Source organism: Urocitellus parryii, chromosome 10, assembly GCF_045843805.1.
Source record: "Urocitellus parryii isolate mUroPar1 chromosome 10, mUroPar1.hap1, whole genome shotgun sequence".
Classification (NCBI taxonomy): domain Eukaryota; kingdom Metazoa; phylum Chordata; class Mammalia; order Rodentia; family Sciuridae; genus Urocitellus; species Urocitellus parryii.
The window spans coordinates 88,291,473-88,315,416 of NC_135540.1; the positions used below are offsets into that span (position 1 = coordinate 88,291,473).

General features: G+C 37.3%; 1 protein-coding gene across 2 annotated transcripts in view; it reads left to right on the forward strand.

Moving 5' to 3' along the window:
* Nucleotides 1-607: 607 nt before the first annotated feature.
* Rassf6 (Ras association domain family member 6) overlaps nt 608-23,944 on the forward strand; it is a 30,079-nt gene continuing 6,742 nt past the window's right edge. Inside the window, exons 1-3 of one of the 2 annotated variants that reach the window (XM_026408473.1) lie at nt 608-698; nt 15,653-15,731; nt 18,493-18,635. In XM_026408473.1, coding sequence (XP_026264258.1) covers nt 634-698; nt 15,653-15,731; nt 18,493-18,635 — 287 coding nt within the window. In that variant the 5' untranslated portion in view covers nt 608-633. The remainder of the gene's footprint in view (nt 699-15,652; nt 15,732-18,492; nt 18,636-23,944) is intronic. The other variant, XM_077803537.1, reaches the window with a different exon arrangement.

Genomic DNA, 23,944 nt, shown 5'->3' on the forward strand with positions numbered 1-23,944 from the left:
TTATTCTAGCTATGTTTCCTATGATTCTGTAAGCTTGGAGCAAGGATAATTCAAAGTTAAATTTCTGCAAAAACTAGAACTAGAAAATATTTTGCTTAAAATTTCTGACCACACCCTAATGCCATTTACATGAACTCATAAAGAAGGAGATTATTCACATCTGACCACGGTTTCCAGAGCCTGAAGGAGACATGAGGATATTATATCATCTTTAATCAACCCTTCGAGTCAGAACTTGATTTTAGTTGCCTGGAAACTTGAAATTGTGTTGGGCTGACTAGGGCAGGGTCCAGCTAGTTTGGGCTAAGTTGCTGTAATTGAAGGAAAATACTCCTAGAGAGTCATACCCAAGAGGACTCTTTCGAAAAATACATCAAAAACCAAATTGCCCAATCCTTCCCTTCCTTGAGTAACTGCATCTGTAGTTTTTCAATTTACACAACATGTTTTTCTCCTTTTTGCTCATGCATGAAATATCACCTGAAAGCTCCCCTAAATAGTCTTATAAGCTAGAGACACAATCAAACCTTCAATTTAAGTAAGAAACTAATTTATGAATGCATCACAAGAACAAATCATTAACATTATTCTTATGGTTAGGGTATCCTCATACCATCTCAAAAGGGGGTGAAGATGACTATGATGGCCCACCAGTACCCTTCCTGGATCTTCATCAATGAGAGGACGTTCATAACCAGGTAACTATATACCTATATTATATGTCATCCTGCTCGCCAGTTACCTGCTCAGTGAATGGGGTAAACATTTTTTGTTATTATGAAGACTACAAGGGGAAAAGTTTGGGGATAGAAGTAATATGGAATATACCATTCAGAGTTGTATAAGCTTGATAAATGATTAACAAGATCAACAGAGTCATCACTTGAGATTCTGGATAAGAAGTTGAAAAAGTATATTCCTAAGACCACTAAACCATACTCTCTTGTGGAACAATCCTTCCTAGTACATTAATGGTGGTTTTGGTTCCATAAAAGTTACATTTCTGCTTTAATAGTTGCAACGATCTAGAGAGCAGGATTAAGTGAAGACTCCAAGGCTCCTCATAAAAGATACATCCAAAGAATTGGCTCTGTGGCCAATAACATTGTGTTCTCTCCTGGCCTCTCCCTTCCTTGCTCCTCAGGACACACTTCTTTTTTCCTGGTTCCTACTGGTGTGCTGGTTATTTAATATACAGGTAACATGCACAACTGTTTCCTTATGCATGGTTATAGCATCTTATGTTGCTCTGGAAATAATAGAGGAAGGGTTTTAAAACTTTAAGAGCAAAGATGAGTACTAAACCTGGCCAACCACAGGTAAAGACTTAGAAAAGAAAAAAAAAACAGTCAAAAAAAGAAAAAGAAAAGAAATAAAGAAACAACCATGACAAAGTCAAACAAGGGGTGGGAAAGGAAATAAGGCCAGTGGAACAGGGAAGTGGGTGCTACTGACGCAGGATTGGGTGCTAGGAAAGCAGAGGGAACAAGGAACTAAAATGATCAAAGATTTAAAGAGCTAGAGGACAAGGGTGAAATATGAGGGTAAGAAGAAGACACAAAGTGAAAGAGAGGATCCCTTTATTCATTCTTCAAATACTTACCGAATGCTCACTGTGGAGAGATACTTTTCTGAATCTGAACATTCAGCAATGAACCCAACAAAACCCTGCTTTTAGGGGTTACATCCTGTGCCCAGGAACAAGGGAATATAGTCCATATGAAAGATAAATGCTGAAAAGTGTGAGAAATAAAAATGAAATAGTAAAGGGAGTAAAGAATATTGGATGTAGCCCATGGGAAAGGCTCTGTGCTCAGGCCTGAGGGAGGAGAGAGCATTGGAACAAAAACTGCAGGTATGTGGCTGGAAGAATTCCAGGCAAAGGGGAGAGCAAGTCCATAGCCCAGAGGCAGGTGCATAGCAGTGAGTGTTGAGGAGGCCAGTACAGGGAAACTGAAAGAGAAAGACCTTAAGGGAAAGTGAAGAAGGTTTGGGGTAGAAGTAGACAGAGACAAAATGGGGCCAGAATATTGGCGTTTCATAGACCATTATTTCATAGGCTATTGACCTTTCTTACAAAATAAGACGAGAAGCTGAGGAAGAATATGGACACATGAGCGACAATACTAGTGTGGCTGCTGTGTTAGGAACACATTGGAGAAGGAGCAAAGGTGGAAGCAGAGAATTACCATGGAGCTGATAGTCCAGCGTAGAGATGATGGTAGCTTGGACCAAGGTGGCAGCAGTGGAAATTGAAAAATTATATATATGGTCAGATTTTAGTTAGCCCTTAATAACCATGAGTTCCACATCTGGGAATTCTACTAACCTCAACTTAGAAATATTAGGGAAAAAAATGTGTCTGTATTGACGATGTGCAGAGATTTTTCTTGTCATTATTTCCTAAGTAATATAACATACCAACTATTTATATAGCACATTTATACTGTATTGGGTATTCTAAATAATTTAGAGATGATCTCAAGTCTACAGAAGTTGGTGGAGGTGATATGCAAATTCTACATCAGTTTATGTCAGAGTCTTGGGCATCTGAATATTTTGTTATCTGCTGGGGGTCCTAGAACCAGTGCCCTGCTCAGACAGAGGGACAGACTATATTTTAAAGGAAAGAACATTAGGATTTCCTGAAAGACTAGATGTGAGATATGAGAGAAAAAGAATAGCCAAGCATGATTGTAACGATTTTGGTCTAAATGAATGGGGTAACACTTTCTGATATTATGAAGACACAAGAAAGAGTAATTCTGGGGTAAAAGACCAAGAATTCCTGGACATGCTACATTTGAGACTGAGTACAATCACCAAGGGGATGAGTGTGAATATGAAGATTCAAGGCCCAATGTTAGAAAAAGCTGAAATGAAATTGGAAAAGAAAAAAACAGAAGGCAAGGCAGAAGAGCAATCCGGTGAAAAGTGGACAGAATGAATGTGGAGACTGGACAGAGAGGAAGAGCAAGTGTAGAGAGTAAAATAGAGAAGACACCACTTTGAGTCATCAAGGAAACCCAAGTATTGATGGAGATTTGCAAAAAGGGAAGTTGAGGAGATGGGCAGTTGAGAGGCAGAAGGTCAGTGAAGGTCACAGTTGCATAAAACAAAAGAAGGGGGACAGAAAGGTGCTGGAAAAGACTGAGGGATAGTCCCCTTCCCTCATTTCCTCCTCCCAAAGAGAATTACAGAAGGAAGAGAAGTGCCTCTAAAGATACCGTCTGCACCTGTGTTCCTGGTTGCCTACAGGTTTTCTGTGCAATTAAAACAAATTTACTCCACTGACGGAGAGGGAAGTTTGGAGAAGAGACAGTATGTAGCCTTAGAGGCAAATGAACAACCTGTGTAGTTATTTTCCTGTTACACAGCTCTGCTTGACTCAATTCAGCTCACAAAAGTATGATTCCCCACCCTGTCCTGCCAGGACACTGCTACACCAAGGCCATCCGTCTTGGTCTGAAGTTATCATCTTTTTCCCTCAGTCTACCTCAGCTGTGATATAGTAGCTCTCTACCTTCTCTCCCAAGGAAGCAAAGACTTCTCTCAGTTCCATAGACCTTTCTTATTGAAATTGGAACCTACTCTAAACTGGCACCAGGCAGCCCCAATAGCAGTCCCTGTTCCCTGGCTGCACTCATTGGCATTTCCATTGGCAAAGACCTCTCTTCCCTGACAAAATTCCAAAGCAAATGTGGCAGAGAAGCCCCTAGGCCCTTCCTGACTCCTGTCTGTACCTGGGGGGTCCTGATTCTCTTAATCCAGGCCATTTTTATGTGTATGTTTATCTTTATTCTCTAGATTCCTGGAGTTCCTTCATCTTCAGCTTTTCTAGAACAACTTCATCTTTCTCCTGTATAGAGCTACCGGTTCTATTCTCAATAGATTTATATAAAATTTCATTTGTAGCCACGACCAGCCAATGGTAACTTGTCATCCCAGTACACCACCTTTCCTTCTTTTGTTTACCTGTGTAATACAGTGTGAACTTACCTCTTGCTTCCACTGCAGTAGACACATACCCATATACTGGTAGTCACCACGTCATGCAAACCGTAACATCTTTCTTACAAATTAGCCTTAAAACCTTATATAAAAGTCTAATTTTTAATCTCTAGAAACAATTTTATAAGTGTTTTCTGATAATTAGCAATATAAGAGAAAGAAGACTAACACATTTTGAGAACCTATGTGCATTCCCATTTTATTCTTGCAGTAAAATATGTCCCAGTGGACATTATTTGGAGGCTATTTCCAAAGAACAATCTGAGATCAGTGACCTTTATTTAGTGTCATATTCTGAATTGGCATAATGAAGGACTTTTAGTTTGTCTTCTGTAATCCAGAGCCTCTTTCAGGCTCTCAGACCCATGTGTTAATTAGAGCTCCAAATGTGAAGTAAAAATATCGTAGCATAATTCCACAAACACCAGACTTGAGGACAGTGTTTCTGCAGTGTGGTCCATGGCACCACTTCCACATCAGATGCTTGCTAATGATACAGATCCTGGGCTCCATTCCCAAATCAAGGTCAGGTGATGCTGATACATTCTGAAGTCTGAGAACTTCTCAGAGGAAAAAAGGATTAAAGTTCTCAGAACTTCTGACCCCCTGACATCAACAACATTCCTGGAACCAGAAGAAATCTCTGCAAAACTTTAACCAGAAATTATAACAATGCCACTAGCCAATTCTCATACCCAACCTACCACAAATCTTGCAAACATCACCCGCTCCAACACACACACACACACACACACACACACACACACACACACACACTCATTTACTTTTAAGTAGTTTTGCAACTCTCTATGTGTACTGTTTTGTAGTAAACAAGGTAGAAATGATCAATTTATTAAGGTATTTTCATTTTTCTGCACAAAAATACAGGAAAACAACAGAAATGAATAGTATAATCAAATCTATGTAATTGAACATTTCTTTCAGCAAGTTTCATGAGCATTATATATGATCATTAAGTTAAGAGGTCCTGATATTAATGGCATTGTAGGCTGCATAATATTTGTGTCTTACTCCTGGATGAGCATTCTCTGAGGGTAGAAAGTTCCTGGCTGAAGGGTGTTGGCATTGGTTAGCTTCATGCTTCAGTGACGATGATTCCACTTGCTGTTTCATTGCCTGGAGTCATCACTGCTCTGCTGCTTCAAATGGCAAATACTCTCACCTAAAAAAAAAAAAAAAAAAAAAAAAAAAAAAATTGGTTCTGTGTATCTGCTTTCATAGCATTTAATTTCAGGTAGTAGGCTGAAATCAGGGCACAGGTGCATAAATGCTAGCTCTATGTTTAAAAAACAAAACAAAACAAAACCCAGAAGTTCCAATCCAGTTTCAAATGCACAGATCTGATTTCACTCTCAGAACTTGACTTTCTCTGCTGCTTAGGAACATGATATAAACCCTTGGAGGTTTGACTCTTCTGTCAGCAGCTTGAAAGTCACACATGCATTCCTGTCTTTAATGAATACATTTAATTAGCATGATGTAATAAATTTTAGCAGAAAGTGCTTTATTCCAAACAGTTTATTTTTCCAAGCACGTTGGCCAGAACTCTTTGCTGAAACAAAAGAACCAGCCACCTGCACCTCAAAGTACAAATTAAACACAAAGAGCCAGTGTTCAGGAGGCCACCTCCTACCTTGCCCTTAGAGCCAGAGGGCAGCATTTGGCAGGTTCCATCTCCAGGGTCTTCTCCTGATCAAAAGAATAAAAGCAAACTGTTCAGGAGTCAGTGTCAGCCAGTTCTGAAGGCAGGGTTATGAAGAGAGCATCACTGTCCTGCAAAACCTTGGATCTCTGTCTTTAACGAAGCTAGTGGAGACCTCTCTGACATACTTTTATAAGGGGTCAAGATTCACAATAAGCTAGAGACAAAGGGTCTGAAACATGTGCTTGGAACTGTTTCCTTTTCAATTTAGTTCTTTTTTTCTACATGAGAAACTGATTTTTTTTTTTAAATTTATATTACTCCTATCTGGTTATCCAGTGAAAATAAATTATAAAAAGCTGGCTAGCACATGTTACTATGTCATAGAAAGTCAATAATATCACCCACAAATATGTGGGAAAAGGATATTATTAAGCTTTCTTCATGTCCAATATTTTCCAATAAACATATTGTCAATAATCATTAAAGATAGCAATATGACAAAAACCTATTGTATAATCTATTATTCCCAGTAAAATTTACCTAGTACACATTGCCTATGTTATCACTTCAGTCAGTGGAAAAACAATAGCTCTTTGCAAGATAGATGAAATGTTTCCATAGAAAGTCTGATGAAGTTAAAAATCAAAGACTTCAGAGTATATTACATGTATGGAATTCAACTGAATTTCTGGATGAGTCTCTACACTGATTAAATATTTTTGACCCTATTAGTAGGTCAGGATTCGTTTTTCTATATTTTATTCCCTAATCAAATGATTTTTGAGAGCATATCATAAGCCAGAAACTGGACTAGAATTCAGTTTTGAGAAAAACAGACAAGGAGCCAACTCTTACAGAGTTTACAGTCTGAAGTTGCAGATTTCAGTTTTGAGCTTCTAACAGAATCATCTGGAGAACTTGTTAAAATAAGGAGTGCTGGGCCCCATCCGCAGAATGTCTAAGTTTGAAGGCCCAAGACAAACTGAGATACATATTCTGAAGGACCCTGCCTAAAAATAGGGGTCTAGAAATTTTGTTTCTACTGAGATCTGAATAGGGAGGGAGCTAACAAGGTTCAAGGGAGCTGGTGGGAGTGCATTCCTGACACCGGGAAGTCTCCCTCTATTCCTTATGATCCCAGACCACAGAGTTTCAATGAGTGAAATGTGCCCAGGGTGGCTATGGTGCAGGACACAAGGGAATATCTCTTAAAAGATGGCTAAATAGGAAGGCAGGAGAGGGACCACTCAGGGCTTTATGTGCTGTGAAAGAATTTAGGGGGTTTGTCCCAAGAGCAGCAGAAAGACTTATGTTTAAGGATGCTAAGCAAAGCAGATGGTGTGATTAGACGTGGTCTGTATTCTCTAGATATAACATAGGCAATAGATGGAGGACACAGAATAGAAAAAATGGGTTGATTAATATATTTTTTTGTCAGAAATAGGAAGAATCAGGGGCCAGAGTCATGGACAGCAAGGCAAGAGCTAGTGGATGGAAGAGGCATGTGACAGTAAAGCTCCTGTCTCCAGCTCATGCTCACACTGATGGCCTTGAGAATCACTGGCCACTGTTGTGTTAAGTAACAGTCCCAGAGGTCCATGAGGCTGGAAGGCATATCAGTAGAATAAGTGAAAGACTTCATTAAACAAAAGAGGCAGATCGTTTCCCCTCCCAAGGGAACAAGGGGCATCAGACTGTGAAGCCAGACAGTCATCTTTCACCTGCACAATAGCCCTAGCTCTCCATATGCAAAGGGTGTTGTCTTACAGCATGCTGGCCTCTGCTTCAGCAATAACTAGCTCTATGTGGGGCATTTCTGTTTACTTTTCAACTGGCTTTTAAAAAGATCTAAAAGGCTCACATTGGAAAAACTTAAAATGTAAGAGTAAACCATGGAGGAAAGAGAAGCAAGACCTAAGTACCAGTTAGGTAGCAGTCTACTTGCTCCGTTCTCCCACTTCTATCCTCTACACAGCCAGTCCAATCAACTCCACTTCCAAAATCCAACTACCTTTCACCGTCCAGTCCAAGTTGCTGTTATCTCTACCATTCCCTGCCCCTGCAGACCATTCTCCCCCATAGGTCAGAACATCTCTCTGGGATGTAAATCACACCTACCTTCTTAAACTTCAGAGGTTTTCTGCTGCACTTGGAGTAAGATGCAAACTCCTTGTGTAGGCTCTAAGGCCCAGAGGGACTTTATAACTTCATCTGAACCACTTTTTACTTCTTTCTTTCCTTCAAACATGCCAAGCTTAGTCCTGCATACAAGACACGACAGTTCCATCATCGCCTGCCTGGAAACTCTCTCTCTGACTCTTTGTGGCTGGCTCCTTTCCATTATTGACATTCCAGTTTAATATTTCAGACTTCCTCTAAAATGTCACCTTCCTTAGTGCTATATCACATAAGCCTGTTTTATTATTCTCATCAAATTTATTCCTCTATGAAATTGTTTATTTGTTCTTTTGTTTTCTTTTCTCATCCTCTTTTAGAAAGTGAATCTTATCACTGAAGGAGCCTAGATTTTTTTTTTTAAACATTGCTGTTCCCTAGCGTCTATTATATTGTCCGTTATATAGTAATTCCTTAGTAAAATTCAGTTGAATACAGATGAGTATGGAAATGACTAGCCTCAAAGAACTAAGCATTGGTATGACTTCACATGTGTCTCCTTGAATGAAATACTGTTTCAACATAAAGGGGCAGGGTGATTACCTACATAGTGCTGCTATTCTAATGTAAGAACAAATTTCTACATTGATTACTAGTGTTCATTTTAGTTCTATTTAGAATGACCACATATCTAAAACTGCAGTCTGTTAGTAGAAAGCTTCCTGTCTCTTAAAAATATATATATATATTATATATAATATATAAATATATATTTAAATATATATAAAAATAAATATATAAATATACATATAATATATATAAATACACACACACTCACACACACACACACACACACACATATCACCTAGTTTCTCAGTGACCTGAGATGGAAAAGAGTGGAATACAAAGTGTGGCTCCTGAACTAGTAGCACCAGAACCCAGAAGACCTGTTAGAGATGCATATTGTCAGTACCTGCCTCAGACCTACTGAAACTAAGGATGCAGCTCAGCAATCTGAGTTTCAATAGCCCTTTGAGTGACTCTGATGCTAGTTCAAGTTTGAGAACCACGTATCTAACTTGAGTAGATGTACACCTAGAATTCATGTTGTCTATACATTCAGGGGCACGTTATGCTCCTGTAGTTTTCAAATAGGACTTTCTTACCCACTGAATGTTTCTCAATCAGTTCCCTCCAAAACAATCACCTACAACAAGAAACAAATTTGCATGTATCCAAAGTTCAAGTTTCTACTTTGGATTACTATCAAAATATAAAAATTGGTACTGATTCATGAATGTATCAGGGCCATGAATCAGAGCTTGCTTCTGCCTGTCTGGGGCCAGGAGAGAAGAGGATAGGGCAGAGCCTTTCCTCATCCTCTTTCCTGTCCCCTAGCTTCATAACCTGCTCTGAGGACAAGGATGTCAGCTGCTTATGGTAACAGAAAAATGAGGTCTGATGTGGCAGCAGCTCATTGCATGTGCCAACTAGAACAACAGGTTGTGCATTTAAAATATTTTCCCTTAAACTTTAGGAGACAAATATTAAGGGAAAGGGAGGAGATAAGTACATCCTCTCATTTAAGGTTGACAAGCATGTTAGGTGCTAAAATATCAAATTCTGATATTTACCCTTATGAAAGGGTCCTCTGAAAAATGACCAGATATCAGATCTGGAGTACATTTCTTCTTTCTTCAGAAGCACTAGCATTAAAGAAAAAAGTCATGCTATCTTTGTCTCTTCATTTTTACTCCCCTGTCCATGCCTTACTAACAACTAGTTATACTGTTTCAATTTGCCATAACTCCTATCCAAGTAGGAGTTTACATAAAAAACATTTTGGGTATTTGTTTGTCTGCTCACTAGAGGCTAGGGCAGATCACTTCAAGTTTCTTTTAATACTGGGGCCTTCTTCCTTAATCTTTAATCCTTTTGCTCTTTCTGAGTCCTAGGAGTTGAGTACCTGAGTGAAGAGGAGACTTCTGTCCATCAGTTGGCCCAAATGCCATTTTCTACAGGGGCAATGTTGAAAAAATGAATGTCCTAGAAAACACAAAAGTTTTTAAATGACCCTAAGCAGCCAGAGAATGTTTATGTGTTGGGAATGAGACAAGTATGGTTTAATTACCTTGTTGATTAGATCACAAATAGACTGCAGGAAATCCCCAGGTTCTTTTTCTTGACAGTCATCAGCACTGAAGGAGTTAAGCTCTAAGGCTAGAAATGCATAGAAGGGCATTTGAGTAAACAAATCCAAGGTTCTGCCATCCCAACCACCATCATAGTTAATGATACTCCAGCAGAGTTGCTAGGAAACTTCCTTTTTCAAAGAGGCAGCCCCTTTGACACAGATGCCCCTCTCCTGGGCATTGAAGTCAGGAAAGTTCAACAAAATGTGAAGCTCCCTGATAATTTAGGATTTGCATTTTTACTTTGGTCAAGATAGCCCTCCCCACTCTGACTTCTCAGTTTTCAGCCTTTGGAATCCAATCCCTTCATTTGCAATGGAAATGTGAATAACCCACTTGGCTGGCTGAGGAAGGTCTCTGCCCAGATGGAAAACATTCTTCCTGATCAGCAGAGCCTGGATGAAGCCAAGGGCAAGAAGACCCATACCACAGCCGCTTATAGAAGAGGGGCTGCCAACGTTTGCAATTTCATTTCCAAGATTTGAGGGGACAGTAATGAAGGATAAAGAGGGAATGCTGCCTCTGCTTGCAGACATCTGTACTGTGGAATGAGGGCTTGTCTTGGCAAATGGCTTAATGACAAGGCTTTATTTATTCTTTTCTGTTGTCCTGATTCCACCTTAAAAACATTTAAAAAGGCAAAAGTTTGTACTGTTTTTTTTTTTTTTGGTTGTTAAATTATGAAAAAAATACAAAGAAAGTGTGACATACTTACTACATAGTTTGGAAAGTATACAGAATTACAACACACAAAAATCAAAAATTTAATCCCAGCATATAGTCACCTTGTTAACTTTACTTGTATAGTTCATAGTTCTTTATAAAAACAGAAAATTTTAAACTCAGCTTTTGGTAGCTAACATGAAATTGTTGAATCATCTCATTGCTAAAAATTTAACATCATGAACAAAATCCATGGCTGGGGGTAGAAAATCTAAATGTGCAAAAGAATAAGTGTTTTTTTTTTTAATTTGTTGACACTCTAGGAGAAAGTTTTGGGTTTCTGCTCTAAACATGGCAACACACACAGCAGAATGCTGTTCCTATTGCTGCTGTCACTGTGTAGCTCATCTTGAACCATGAACATTTTTTAGCAAGTCTCCAAGAAGCAGAAGTAACAAACTCAGGAAGGACAGCCAAGTGTAGCAAAGGCGAAATATGCCTTTGGTGGCCCTGGGTAGTCATATTTTCTCCTGAAGATTATTTGCATCATTCAGCAGCCTTTGAAATTTGTGTTGAGTTACCTACCACATGTGATATTTGTGTTTTGCCCATAGTAGGTCTAAATTCTTAAGAATCAAGAGTGGAACAGTGGTTTTTAATTTCAAGGGAAGAAATAGAATTGCCATTTAATTATGTTGCTAATCATTATAAAAACAAGAGGAAAAACTCTTACTACAACTGATATTTGACATCTGTCTATCTATAGATGTGAGGCATAATTCACTTCCATTTATCATCATGTCCCATGCTCATGTTTTTTTAACAGGTTTATAAAATCAAATAAAAATTGTTTCTTCTAGACAGCTAAATAGCCTGAAAGAGATTGGGGAACTCATTTCTCACTAAATGTATTATTCATGGCAAACATCAGAATGTGGTGGTTCCCATCTGTTGAGCAGCTACATTTCAAGCCACAGTACAAAGTACACCTGAGCATTTTATGGTTTGTTCTGGATCCACTATTACTCATTAAAACCAAACAGGAGCTTAAAAGAACAGAGGCTCTGGGATTTCCTCCATCCCTCCCTATACCTGCCACCCAGTGGCAAGTCTCTCCTAGACTGGCTCTCTGCAAGAGGCTCTGATGAAGAATTCTGAGCATCCATCAGAATTCTCTCCTGTACAGCCAGTGTCAGAGTGCCAACTTCTATCCTAAGAGAAGCTTATGAGTCTGTGCATCATTTAGAAATTCAGTATATATGGAAGTTTGGCATTCCTCAGGTAAAAACACCATGTCCATGACAGAGTGGGTGATGATTTTTTAAAAATCCTTATATGTTGTGATAGGATATTTTGTGTTTCAGAGAAAATGGATCTTTTCTTAGGAAATCAGTTTTTTTATGTGTCACATGTAAAGTATGTTTGAACCTCATATCCATTTCCTCATGTCTAATTCTATGATTTCTAGAAATCTCAAGTTTATAAACTGAGGGTACCAGAAACCATTTTAAACCTTTGTTAGAGCAACTGAGCAGCCTGTACTAAGCAGCTGGTCTATGCTGGGTGAGGAACTTTTTAGGGGCTGAGGGAGAAAGATGCACAGATTTTTTTTCCTTTATGGGAGGGGGTCCATTTAAGTGGCTCTGAAATTTGTGTTGAAATTAATACTGACATACCCTACTAGCATATATTAGATCAATGTCCCTTTTTTATGACAAGAAACTGCCTTGATGATACTTTAAATCTCCTAACTATAAATTCTTATGCTATACTTACTTTAGGTTTCTTCCAGACTTTAGATCCTTCCATATATGTGGGACATCCCATTGTCTTTCCATGGAACATCAGCCTTACTCCTACACCTCTGTCCAAATGTTGAAATATTCTCACTCACTCTACTGCCACCATCTTGTTTTATGTCGAAATCGAGCTTCCACACACTACCAAATGGATTTACTATCATCCTATTTTTATATTGCCTAAAACCTTCCCTAGCTGCCCATGTCCTATAGAATGAAGTTTAAGTTTCTCAAGATGCTTCTTGGTGCTCATTGCTCACTATTCCCCACTTCACATGTCATACTCTTAGATTCTCAACTCTCTGAGTTTTCTTCACAAACTATAGAAATAATGATATGTTGTGCATGTTGTTTCCCTTGCCTAATGAACTCTTGACACTCTTCTTGTTATTACCCATCAGGGTTCATAGTAGGTAGTATCAACTCTTACCCTCTTTCTACGTATGAATGAGGCTCCTCAAGTGTGCTTACACAGTGACCCCATGTGAATGAATGACCATTAGTGTGGGCCTTCTGTTATCAGGCATAATTAAAATTAGTCAGCAGACACAGGTGATCAATTTGACAGTAACTCTTCAGCTCCTCATACCTCCAGTTGCCAGCAAGTCAAATTAGAAAGTTATGGGCACATTTGATTCCCAGTGTTATATTTGACCTGCTATTCCATCAGGTATATAAAACAATCATCTTCAAGTCTGATAACACACATACAATTACAAGACATTTTTGGAATGTATCTACCATTGCTATTGATGTTTACATGACTTCTGAATTTTATAATCCCTCACTCTTACACCATTAATGTACCTAATTTTATTTTAATACTTGAGTTTACTGAATTCTAATCATCTCTTATACTCCAAAATCTTCCCAAGTGCTATGTATACTCAATAAAAAAGATCCTACTTGTGGTAGGAAAACATGGAAGACTTCTGTGGTGTCCAGTTACCCTGTGTTATACAGTAGAACATCGATTGGCAGGCTTTTCCTGCAATGGGCAAGATTATAAATATTTTAGGTTTTGTGGACCACACAGTGGTTATCTCAACCACTCAACTCTGCAATTATAGCAGGAAAGCAGCCATATAGACAATAAGCAAACAAATTAGTGTGGCTAGCTTCCAATAAAACTTTATTTACAAAACCAGGCAGCCCAAGACCACAATTTGCTAACTCCCTGGGTCATTTGGAGACTCATTTCAGTGGAAAAACTTTTAGTCAGATTCTGTTTAGGAACAGAAACATTTTCCAACTGTACAAAGTCCTGGGGAAAATACTTTGAAGGAGACTTGTGCTATAGTGCTATACCATGTTATGAAATTTTTTCAGAAGCAGAAGTTGAGGGAATAAGATTATGTAAAAGTTCATTTGCTTTCATAACAACCCTCACAGCTCAGCATATCAGGAGTTACATCCCAAGTGAAACTGAAGTTTCTTTGTGATGCTCTAGCACTAAATAATGAGAGCCATAAAAGTGCTCAGAGGCTCTTTAGAAGTAGTGCATTTTTTAAGCAAATATCCCACAGTAATGACCCTGAGGGAAGAAAAATCAGTGCACCCAATGATATTTAGAATAGAAATATTCATTAACATTAAAAATTTAGAGTAATCCTGTTGGGAAATGAAACAGCAGCATGGAGGACTTCTGGAGAGTCTTTTCATGTGGTAATTGTATGGAGGGTATGGATCCTTGGAAATGTGCACACTGAAAATTCCAAGAAGGAAAAATCCAGTACAGAATGTATGCTCATATGATTTCTAAAATGAAAAATCAATGTATATGAATTTTGTCATTTAATATTCAGTTACTATTGATTGCATAAGAGCACACTATGATCAAGCTTCTGTTCAAAGCATGGAGAACATAGCTGTGAACAAAAGAGACCAAACTGCTTGCCCTCATGGAGCCAATGGGCTTAGGAGAAGGAGACAGATACTTGGGGATCAAAGGGATTTTTGACAGTTGAAGTACTTGGAATTTTAATGTCATGGGATTGTTTCCTATAAAAGATGCTTCTATAACAAAAGCTTTTTCTCCCTTTGTCACTGTCTTTTAGGAAGAGAATATATTGATAATTTTATTTAATCAGAATTTGTTGAGTTCCTATTATGTGCCAAGTGAAAAAAATTAAGCAGACAAACCCTCTACCCTCATAGAGCTATGCTCTAGTGGAGAAGGCAGAGCATAAGATAACTAAGTAAAATTTATAGAAGGTTAGATGATGACTCAGGGCAGAGGCAAAGGAGATAAAGGAAGCAAACAGGATCTGAAATGATGGGAGAAGGCAAACTTTTCAGATTCCGTAGTCAAGAAAGACTCTTGAGAAGGATACTTTTGATTAAATGGTTAACTAATGAATGAGTGATGTGATAGTGGGGAAGGGCATCATTCTGGGCAAAGGGATCTGCAAGTTCAAAACCTGAGATGGGAGTGTGCCTAAGACTGCATATAGTAAGTGAAGGAAAGAGCAGTAGGAAGTGAGAGGGAAGAGGTAACAGAGAGCAGATGCCATCCAGCCTTTTAATTCAATTTAAGTATGTTAGATTTTATTATGAGTAATGGGAAGCCACTGGAAAATTGTGAGCAAAGGAGAAAGATGGTCAAGTTTGCATTAAAATAATTTAAGCTGTTAAGAATACAAAACAGATAGGCTTAGGAGGCCATTGCAGTAACCCAGGCGAGAGACAATAAACCTTTAAAATGTGAGGACACAGAAGGACACAGGAGGATAGGAGTGTGGCTGGAACCTGCCACAGCCCACTTGACACTAAGGGTAAGACAACTTGGCAGCAGTGACAATTCCTTAACCCTTTCTGTAGCACCAGTGGGAAGGACAATGTGTTAGGAATATAGGTGCTAAGTTTAGCTTCGTTAAATGTCCCAAACAAAACAAAAATGTGAAACCAAATTTGTTTCATGGGCACCTCCTTCCATAGCATGCTCTCCTTACCTCACCTGCCTCAGTCATTTCTCTTGTCTGGTTTTATTTATGCATTAGCATCTTCAGTGTCTGCTAATGTTTTAACAGTGCTTTGGCTTTCCAAGACTTACATTAAGTTAAAGTGACAGAAAAATGAAAGATTCCATTGAACCATTTTTTTTCTAGAAACCTAGAGATAATAAATACTATTATTGCCTTTTTGCTGTTACAAAGCCTAACACCAATAGCAACAGAATGTAATATTTATTTATTTTATTTTTTTAGGGAACAGCTTCATTCTTTATTGAAGACCTATAACATTTTTTATGGGAACCAGGAAAATTTGCATATTTTATATGGACAGGTAAGTCCATCAAAGAAATGCATCCCAGTTTGATTAATAGAAAGAAAAATACTCTGTAAATGTTCAGAGGAGTAAGGATGGATTAGAGTCTATAACCTAGCAGCACAAGTGGTCTGGGAGAAACAAGTGAATCTTTAACCTGATTTTAATTTTATTTTTAGACTATATCACAGAATACCAGGCCTGGATATGTGTGATTTTCCAAACATTTTGGGAATAGGAAAGCATTTAAAAGTAATTTTTTTCTTATATGTTTATTTTGGTTCTGGGTATTGAACCAAGGGGCTTTCTACTACTGAGCTACATATGTCTCAATCCCATTTATTTATTTGTTCTTTTCCTTTTTTTTTTTCTTTTGTGGTGCTGATGATTGAACCCAGGGCCTCATGCATATGAGTCAAGCACCTACAAACTTAGTTATATCCCCAGCCCTATCCCTTTGTATTTTGAGGCAGGGTATTACTAAGTAGCTGAGGCTGGCCTTGAACTTGTGATCCTCCTGCTTCTGCCTCCTGAGTTGCTGGGGTCATAAATGTGCACTGTCATACCCGGCTAAAAATAATTCTAATGATATATTTTCTTTATGTTTAAAAACTGGAGTGTGAATATGTTTTGAACAGCAATTTCATTAGAAATTTATCATAATACTTTCTTACAAATGTACCAGGATATATATAAAAGGATGTTTGTTGTGACATCATTTTTAATGGAGAAAATTTGAAGATATCTGAAGTCTACCACTGGGGAGTATTCAAATAAATCACCTGTAACCTCAAACTTGATTTGGTTGTTCAAGTGGATAGTTAGATTCTGATCAATATACACCATATCATAACAACAAATTTAAAAATTTTGAACAGTATGAGAAAGTCATGAAACTAGAATGCATTTTTAGGGGTGCAACTGGCATGCTACTATACAAAGTAATCTTAAGTTTTCTTTTTTTTAATCTTTTTTAAAAATCTGAATGCTGTCTGCACTCAATCTCATATTCTAATTTGACTCTCTTCACTTCTTTACAGTTCTGGCTTCAGGGAACATTAGAATTTTCTACTCCTGATTTAAACCTCCAGATTTGAGGGTGCAGCATGGAATTTCAACCACTATGATGTGACTTAAATTTATAAGTTGTAAAGAAGGAAATTTAAAAAACACTTGTTTTAGTCAACTTTTTCATTACTGTGATTAAGGACCCAATACTACAATTGTAGAGGAGAAAAGGTTTATTTGAGGGCTCATGGTTTTAGAGGTCTTAGTCCATAAAAGGCTGGCTCCATTCATTCAGGCTCAAGGTAAGGCAGGACATCATGGCAGAAAAGTGTGGCAGAGGGAAGCAGCTCACGTGGTGATCAGGAAGCAGAGAGAGTGACTCTACTCACCAGATACAAAATATATGCCCCAAAGCCACGCCCCTAGTGTCTCAACTTCTCCAACCATTCCTACCAACCTTCAGTTACCACTCAGTTAATCCCAACCAGGGGATTAAATCACTGATTCAGTTAAGGCTCTCACAACCCAATCATCTCTTCTCTGAACCTTCTTGCATTCTCTTACACACAAGCTTTTGAGGGATACCACATCTAAACTCTAACAACATTCTAGCTTTTACTACTGAACTTAAATGATTTAGTACAATTAGATATTTCAATTACCTTCCCCAAATTAATACCATACTAAAAAAAGTAACTAAACTCTTTATAAAGAAATGTACCTAACTTTAAGTCATTTCAGCCTTATCAGCCAATGAAATAATAAGCAGTACTATTTATTGAGTACCTACCAAATACCTGGCCCTATGAAATAGGGATTATTATAATGTCCATTTTTCAGAAGAGAAAACCCAGGCTTAAAGGTGGTCAGCAACTTGTCCAAGGCCACACAGCTAGGAAATAGTAGAGCCAGGATCTGATTCCAGAGTCCGGAGTTGATATTGTGCTCTCAGATAAGAACTGAGTCATTTATATTTGACTAACTATTGACTTTTATAATAACAGTAGTTAATGGATGTTATAATAGTTATCAGATGATCAGTATATCACTTTTCTTAGCTTTCATATTTCCCAAAGTATTTATAACAATAATACATTAATAACAGAAAAGATATTCACATATGAAGGAGAAAAAATAGACTAGAAAGTAAGTTTTATAGGAATATTCTTTGTTCTTAATATATGCTAATTTGTTTGCATGATGTTTTCTTCTTTTGTTGTACTATTTCTAATTCAAAACAAATTTTCAAATCATATTTATTTTTTTACAAATATTTCTATGTTCTGCATCTTATGGTGTATTTCACAAGTATTATTTCACATGTTCTGCATCATTTTGTGAGTTAAATTCAGCCTCATTTAGAAATGAATAAACAGTTGCTGAGTCCCTCAATGACTTTATTCTAGGTTCTAGTTCAATACAGTTTTTTAAAGGCTTCAATTTTAAACAGTATTAGAGCATTAGAATTCCACTTAATTGAAGAAGTATAGAGTTCAGATAGCATTCTCACATGTTCTACCCTCTGGTGGACATGCTGTTAGCATTATAACTTGCTCACTTTGCTGGGTACAGCTGTTTTCAAAAACTGAAAAAAATGTGTCAAAGATAGAATTATTTCGCAGATAAACTGAGAAGTCAAATAATTCCTTTGAGGATTTTTTTAACCTCTTAACATTTCTTATGAACTTAATTTCTATAACTTTGGTGAAAACATTTACCTTCTATAAAGTAATACAGAAACAATTATAGAGACTATTGGTTTCTTTCTTAGACTGAAGATGGGAAACTAATTGTTGAAGGAATGCTGGACATTTTCTGGGGAGTGAAACGACCTATACAGCTGAAAATACAAGATGACAAGCCAATCTCTTCTTTCACTATGTCAAAGTCACCAGATGTCTTTTCTAACAAAGGGTGAGCAATCTTTAATGCTTTTAATTCCTTAGAAGATCTTCATAACAATTTTATTGCATGTGCTTTTACACAGCCTCATACAAAGTAACTCCATGAATTAAGTGTTCAGGGCTCTTTGGAATTTGGGAATTTGTGCAAGATTTCCCAATGACTATGCCACAAAACCAGACTTTATTTTACTTCCATGGATTCCAGACTTTTTCTCCCACCTGGAAGACCACAGGCTTCATTGCAAGAGACAAAGAAGAAAGGCAGAATCCAGTTATTCATGGCCTGGTCTCTAAAAAAAAAAAAAAAGGGGGAAGAGGCATAAAATTTAAATATATCCTCTCCTTCGAACAAGTCTTTTCTTGCTTTCCAGAAGGATGACTTAATTATGCTCCACCTAATTATCCTGATCCTGTTTGACAGAGCACAACAAAGTGCATTTGAAGTTAAATAAGTACACAAAACACAGTTTTGTATGGATTTATGTAACTGTACCTTGAATATCAAAGTTGGGCTGATTTTTTTATTACCCCTTACAAATTTTAGGACATTTTATAAATATTCCCAGCAAGAATCAAACTTACAAAAGTTCCTTTCTTTTCTTCTTTTCCTTCCTTCCTTCCTTCCTTCCCTTCTCTCCTTTTGATCCTTAGCCTCATCGCCCTTTTGCATATGCCATGAGATCCTAAGCCATTTCTTCTCATCTTTCATCCTCCCATCCACTAATGGATGAGTTGGAGTTCTATCGGAGGAGAGGGTATAGAAAGAGCTGCCAAGACAATTTGCCCCATCTGATCTTTGGCCACAACTAAGGAAATCCAGGTATTATCTTGAAGGGAGTGTGCTTTTCCTTTGGAGAAAATATTTAAGCCTCACCATGATTTTTACCTTTTCTCAAATATGATGCTCCAGCAATGCTGAATGTTTTGTAATTCCCTAAACATATTCTGAAGTTCCTTCCTTGCCTATCTTACTCTGCCTGGAAGTCTACCTGCTTCTCAACACCCATTTGCCTGACTTTCTTCTATCTAATCCTTTAATTCTCAAGTCAGGTAAAAAAAAAAAAGCCTTCTTCTTTCAGTCTATGCTCAGTATAGCTGGCCACTTCTCTGTATCACCTCTAGAGCATGCATTCCATTGTATTTGTACACACCTATCTCCCTCTCTGCAGTGTGAGCTGCTAAATGGTACCCAACAGACCTGGAATAATCTTTGTGTTCCAGTCCCCCAGTGAGGTACCCAGAAACTGATTAAATTACTTCTTCTTTATATGACAGCACTGTCTCTCTGTCTGCCACTTCTTACTAGTCTTCCATCTAAGCTAAGGACTGTGGGTGGGCATAGGGTCTACTACTTATGAAAAAGCAAAAGGCAAGCCAAAGTCAGGCAGCCTCATGAAGCCCTACATTCATCTCCTTCAGGTACTAGATGACTGATAGTGTAACAGAGCCCCTTTGAAATTAAAAGTTTCAAATCACTTTTTGCTCCTGAACCTCTTCATGCTAAAAATGGAAACTGAGAAGGTACCCCTGGCCCTGGCAGGCACCAAAGAAACTGAAACTGTGACATATTTCTGACTACCACAGCCTAGCTAGATCTATATATGTACATTTCCTGAGTTTTGTTTCTAAAATCGTAACTACTTCTGTAGGACTGACGGAGCAATAAACTAGCTGCTTCTCTCCATGTTTGGTCAAACTGGGTCTCATTCATTTTTACTTTTTTTATCGTTTGATTATTTTTTATGCAGGCAGGGGACCAAATACAGCCAGCTGGGATCCAGGCAGGTTCCCTGGCTTGGCTGTTGTTAACAATAGTACTGATGATTTAAATGTCTAGGAGCATCAAATTACTCAACTTTATAAGATACAAATTCACAAAATTAGCCATTGCATTTCATATTATGTAAAAACTCATGGCAAATTTCTCTGAGCAGCTAGCTCCTTTTGATGCATTTTCATTTTTTGACTCATGAAAACTTAATAAGTGTGGTGCATTAAATTAAAGGAAGATGTCAAGGAGATGGAAGGAAAGTACTTGCAATATCACAGTAAACCATCATTATTTTGAGTGGCTATCCCAAGATATTTTTTAATTTCTGAAATTCAAAATACTTGTTCCTAATACTCTAAATTTTTGGATAACTTTCAAGATCCCAGGTAGGCAAGGTAATATTAATGTTATTCTATATACTGAGGCAGATTATAAGATGATACCCTTATGCTGTACCTTCTATGGAACCTATTTGAATTTTTCATTGTTTACCAGAACATTGATCTCCTATTGTTTAAAGTTGAAAAGGAATTACTTAGAAAACTACATCAGATTGCCTTTACCATAGTAACAAGACTTACTAGAATATCTGAAATATGCTTTTGCAGAATATCAGATATTTGGGGTGGACAAGAACTAGCAGGAAACAGTGGCACTCCTTCCACAAACACTTAGATTCTCACACACATAAGAGCAAAATTAGATTTGATTGTGATTAATAAGTCAAGAATACTTGGTGAAAATTAGCTGAACATTCACACTGGAAGACAAAGCATAACTTGGAATGGCTTTTCAGTGGTCTCTGGTTCTTTCCTGGGGTACATAGCCAAACTTAAGTATCATTCTTTGTTTTAATCCAATCTTAAATGTCCTAATTCTGGTTACCACTCGGGTTGACTCATTTAAATTCTAAGCCTCTATTTGATTGTGTAAAGAAATTGACTAGCCCCTCGCCCAAGGTTTTTCCAAAGGGCCTTTTTCCATTCAGGGCACCTGCAGGCAGAACTTAACACCTCTGCTCTTGCAAGAACATGGACTTGGTATCTCCAGTGGGTGAACGAGCAGGAAAGGTCATGGCTGTTGTGTATCCAGCTGCAGGAAGGGCTGCAATTGCGTGTATTTCAGTTCACTGTTTGAGAGAATCGTCAGTCCTGTCATGCTAGTTTGTTTTAATTACGTTAAAAATGAGTCACACTGAAGAAGTAGCATTTACATAGGAGTTGTAGCAACAAAAAATAAATTTGTCTGAGTTCTGACCACTTGTGATCCATTATAGACATGAATCTATGAGCAGCACTTTGATTTCTCATATCTGGGCCAAGTGTTCTCTTTGAAAATTTTCCATTCAAAAAGTAAAAATAAAAAAGAAGAAGAGGAAAAGAAAAGGAAAGGAAAGAACAGCTTCATTGAGGTTATTTTTGATGGCACTACTTTTCATTGCTATTTTTAATATTTTTTCAAAATCAGTATTGTCATGTTTTGAACAAGTCATGGCAGAATGAGGTAAAGAGTAGAAACAGGACAGGTGCATATTTGAATAGCACCAGTACTGTTTTTATTTTTTTACCATATGGTTAGGGAAGTGCTTCTATTTGTCTATCAAATTTCTACTTCCATTTTATTTTGCAACTCATTAGGAAACCTCCTTAGAGTTTAAATTTGCAAATGGTACACATCCTGAAGTTTGGTTAGAGCAATTCAAACAGTCCTGTGTTTGGGCAAGTTAAACTATTTGATATTAAATTTCTAACCAGTTCTCTCTTGAAAACACTGGGTAACTGCCCTCAAGCTTAGTCATGTGTACAGTTGTACAGAATGGCACTCAAATTACACAACACACAGCTTAAAAGTCTTTTTTTCAGCTGTAGATGGTAAGGAGGAAAATAAACCAAACACTATATATACTGAGCCATGTTTGAACTCCTGTGTCAGTGTGGCACCTTTAAACTGAAGGAGAGGACAGCTGACAAGTTTTCCAGAGTCACCAATAATTTGTATTGCACATCACTAATCTGGCATCCTGGGAATTCTTACATCCCCCATATGAAATAGCATCAGGTTGCTTGCCCATTTAGTTTCTGCTTTTCCGTGGAATTCCATCTTTTCTACTGATTACCCTCTTTCTCTGATAACTAAACCTGCCCTCTTTTGATTATTAATCTGCTACAGATTAGATTGTAAGTGGATAATTTTTATATACTGTGAGAATAATTAGATTCCACATTAGGACCTGAGTAGTTCTCCTTTGAGTTAAGTTATTACATGTAGTATTTGGCCTTTATATCATTTATTTTAACCAACTAATTATATTCTGGACAAAATTCATTAACAAATATATCAGGATTGTGTTATCTATTTCTTATGCCTATTGTGAGATGAATTGATAAAATAGCTGGAAAAGAGTTCTGAATAATTCAGAAGTCGAGGAAAAACAAGAATGATTTTTTTTTCACATTCTCTACCATTAGTATTCATAGGTTTCCCTCCACATACTCTATCAATGACATTTTGGTAGTGTTAATGTCACGTACTCCCTAGGGTGAATATGTTTTTGTTCACAATACACAGATATTATGGAAGATGTCCTTATTGAGACTAAGACTGTTTCCATAAATAACAGTGTTCATTTCCCCCAAGAGATTCAGGAATATGTGGATCCCAGTTGTGCTTAACCCATGGAAATGGATTCAGATGATGGTGATGAAGATGAAGACAATTCTGATAAGTTTTAGATATATACTAAGTATGTATCATACTCACATTAAGTATTATTCAGGGCACCATTTCAAGAACTTTATATGAATTAATTCATTTAATCAGTACAGGCACCCCATCCTATCTCATATCATCACCATCTCCATTTTACAGATAACACTAAGGCCAAGAAATGATAAGTAACTTGTTTAAGATCAGATAAATAAAATAAGTGTTAGCCTGCTGCAAAAATAAGCAGGTTTCATTTACTCATGGCACCAGAATACATAGAAAATTTCTATATTCCAAAATAAATCATAATATAGACAGAGTTTCTCATACATTTTCCTCCTTTGTGTTTTTCATGTGGTCAGGGTACTATATCTTATTATTAGGCACTATATCTTATTATTTTAGAGTTACTTTACATAATAATCATTTTAATACAATGGGTATACTCAATACATATTGGTGGAATGAACGTGAACGCTTTAGTATCTAAACTCCCCTAAGAATATAGTGAGGTATGCTTGTAAAAATGAATCATATTGGTTTCGGTCAATTATATTTGCATATATGCTTCATAGATTCTATATAACCTTGTGTTTCAGTGTATAACTGAATTATTACACTAAAGATATCAAGATGTGGCTCCAAAAAAAGTTCAGGAAGTATTTAAAACACATACTGCCCACTTTGATATGAATATAATGTTAATAGCATCATAAAATTTTTATAATTTTGAATAATATGTCTACCTACAAAAACCTACAAGTATTATATTAATATTATAAATCTGAAAACTATCTTGAGTTTCAATACAAATGAAATTGATGACATTTACAAGATTTATT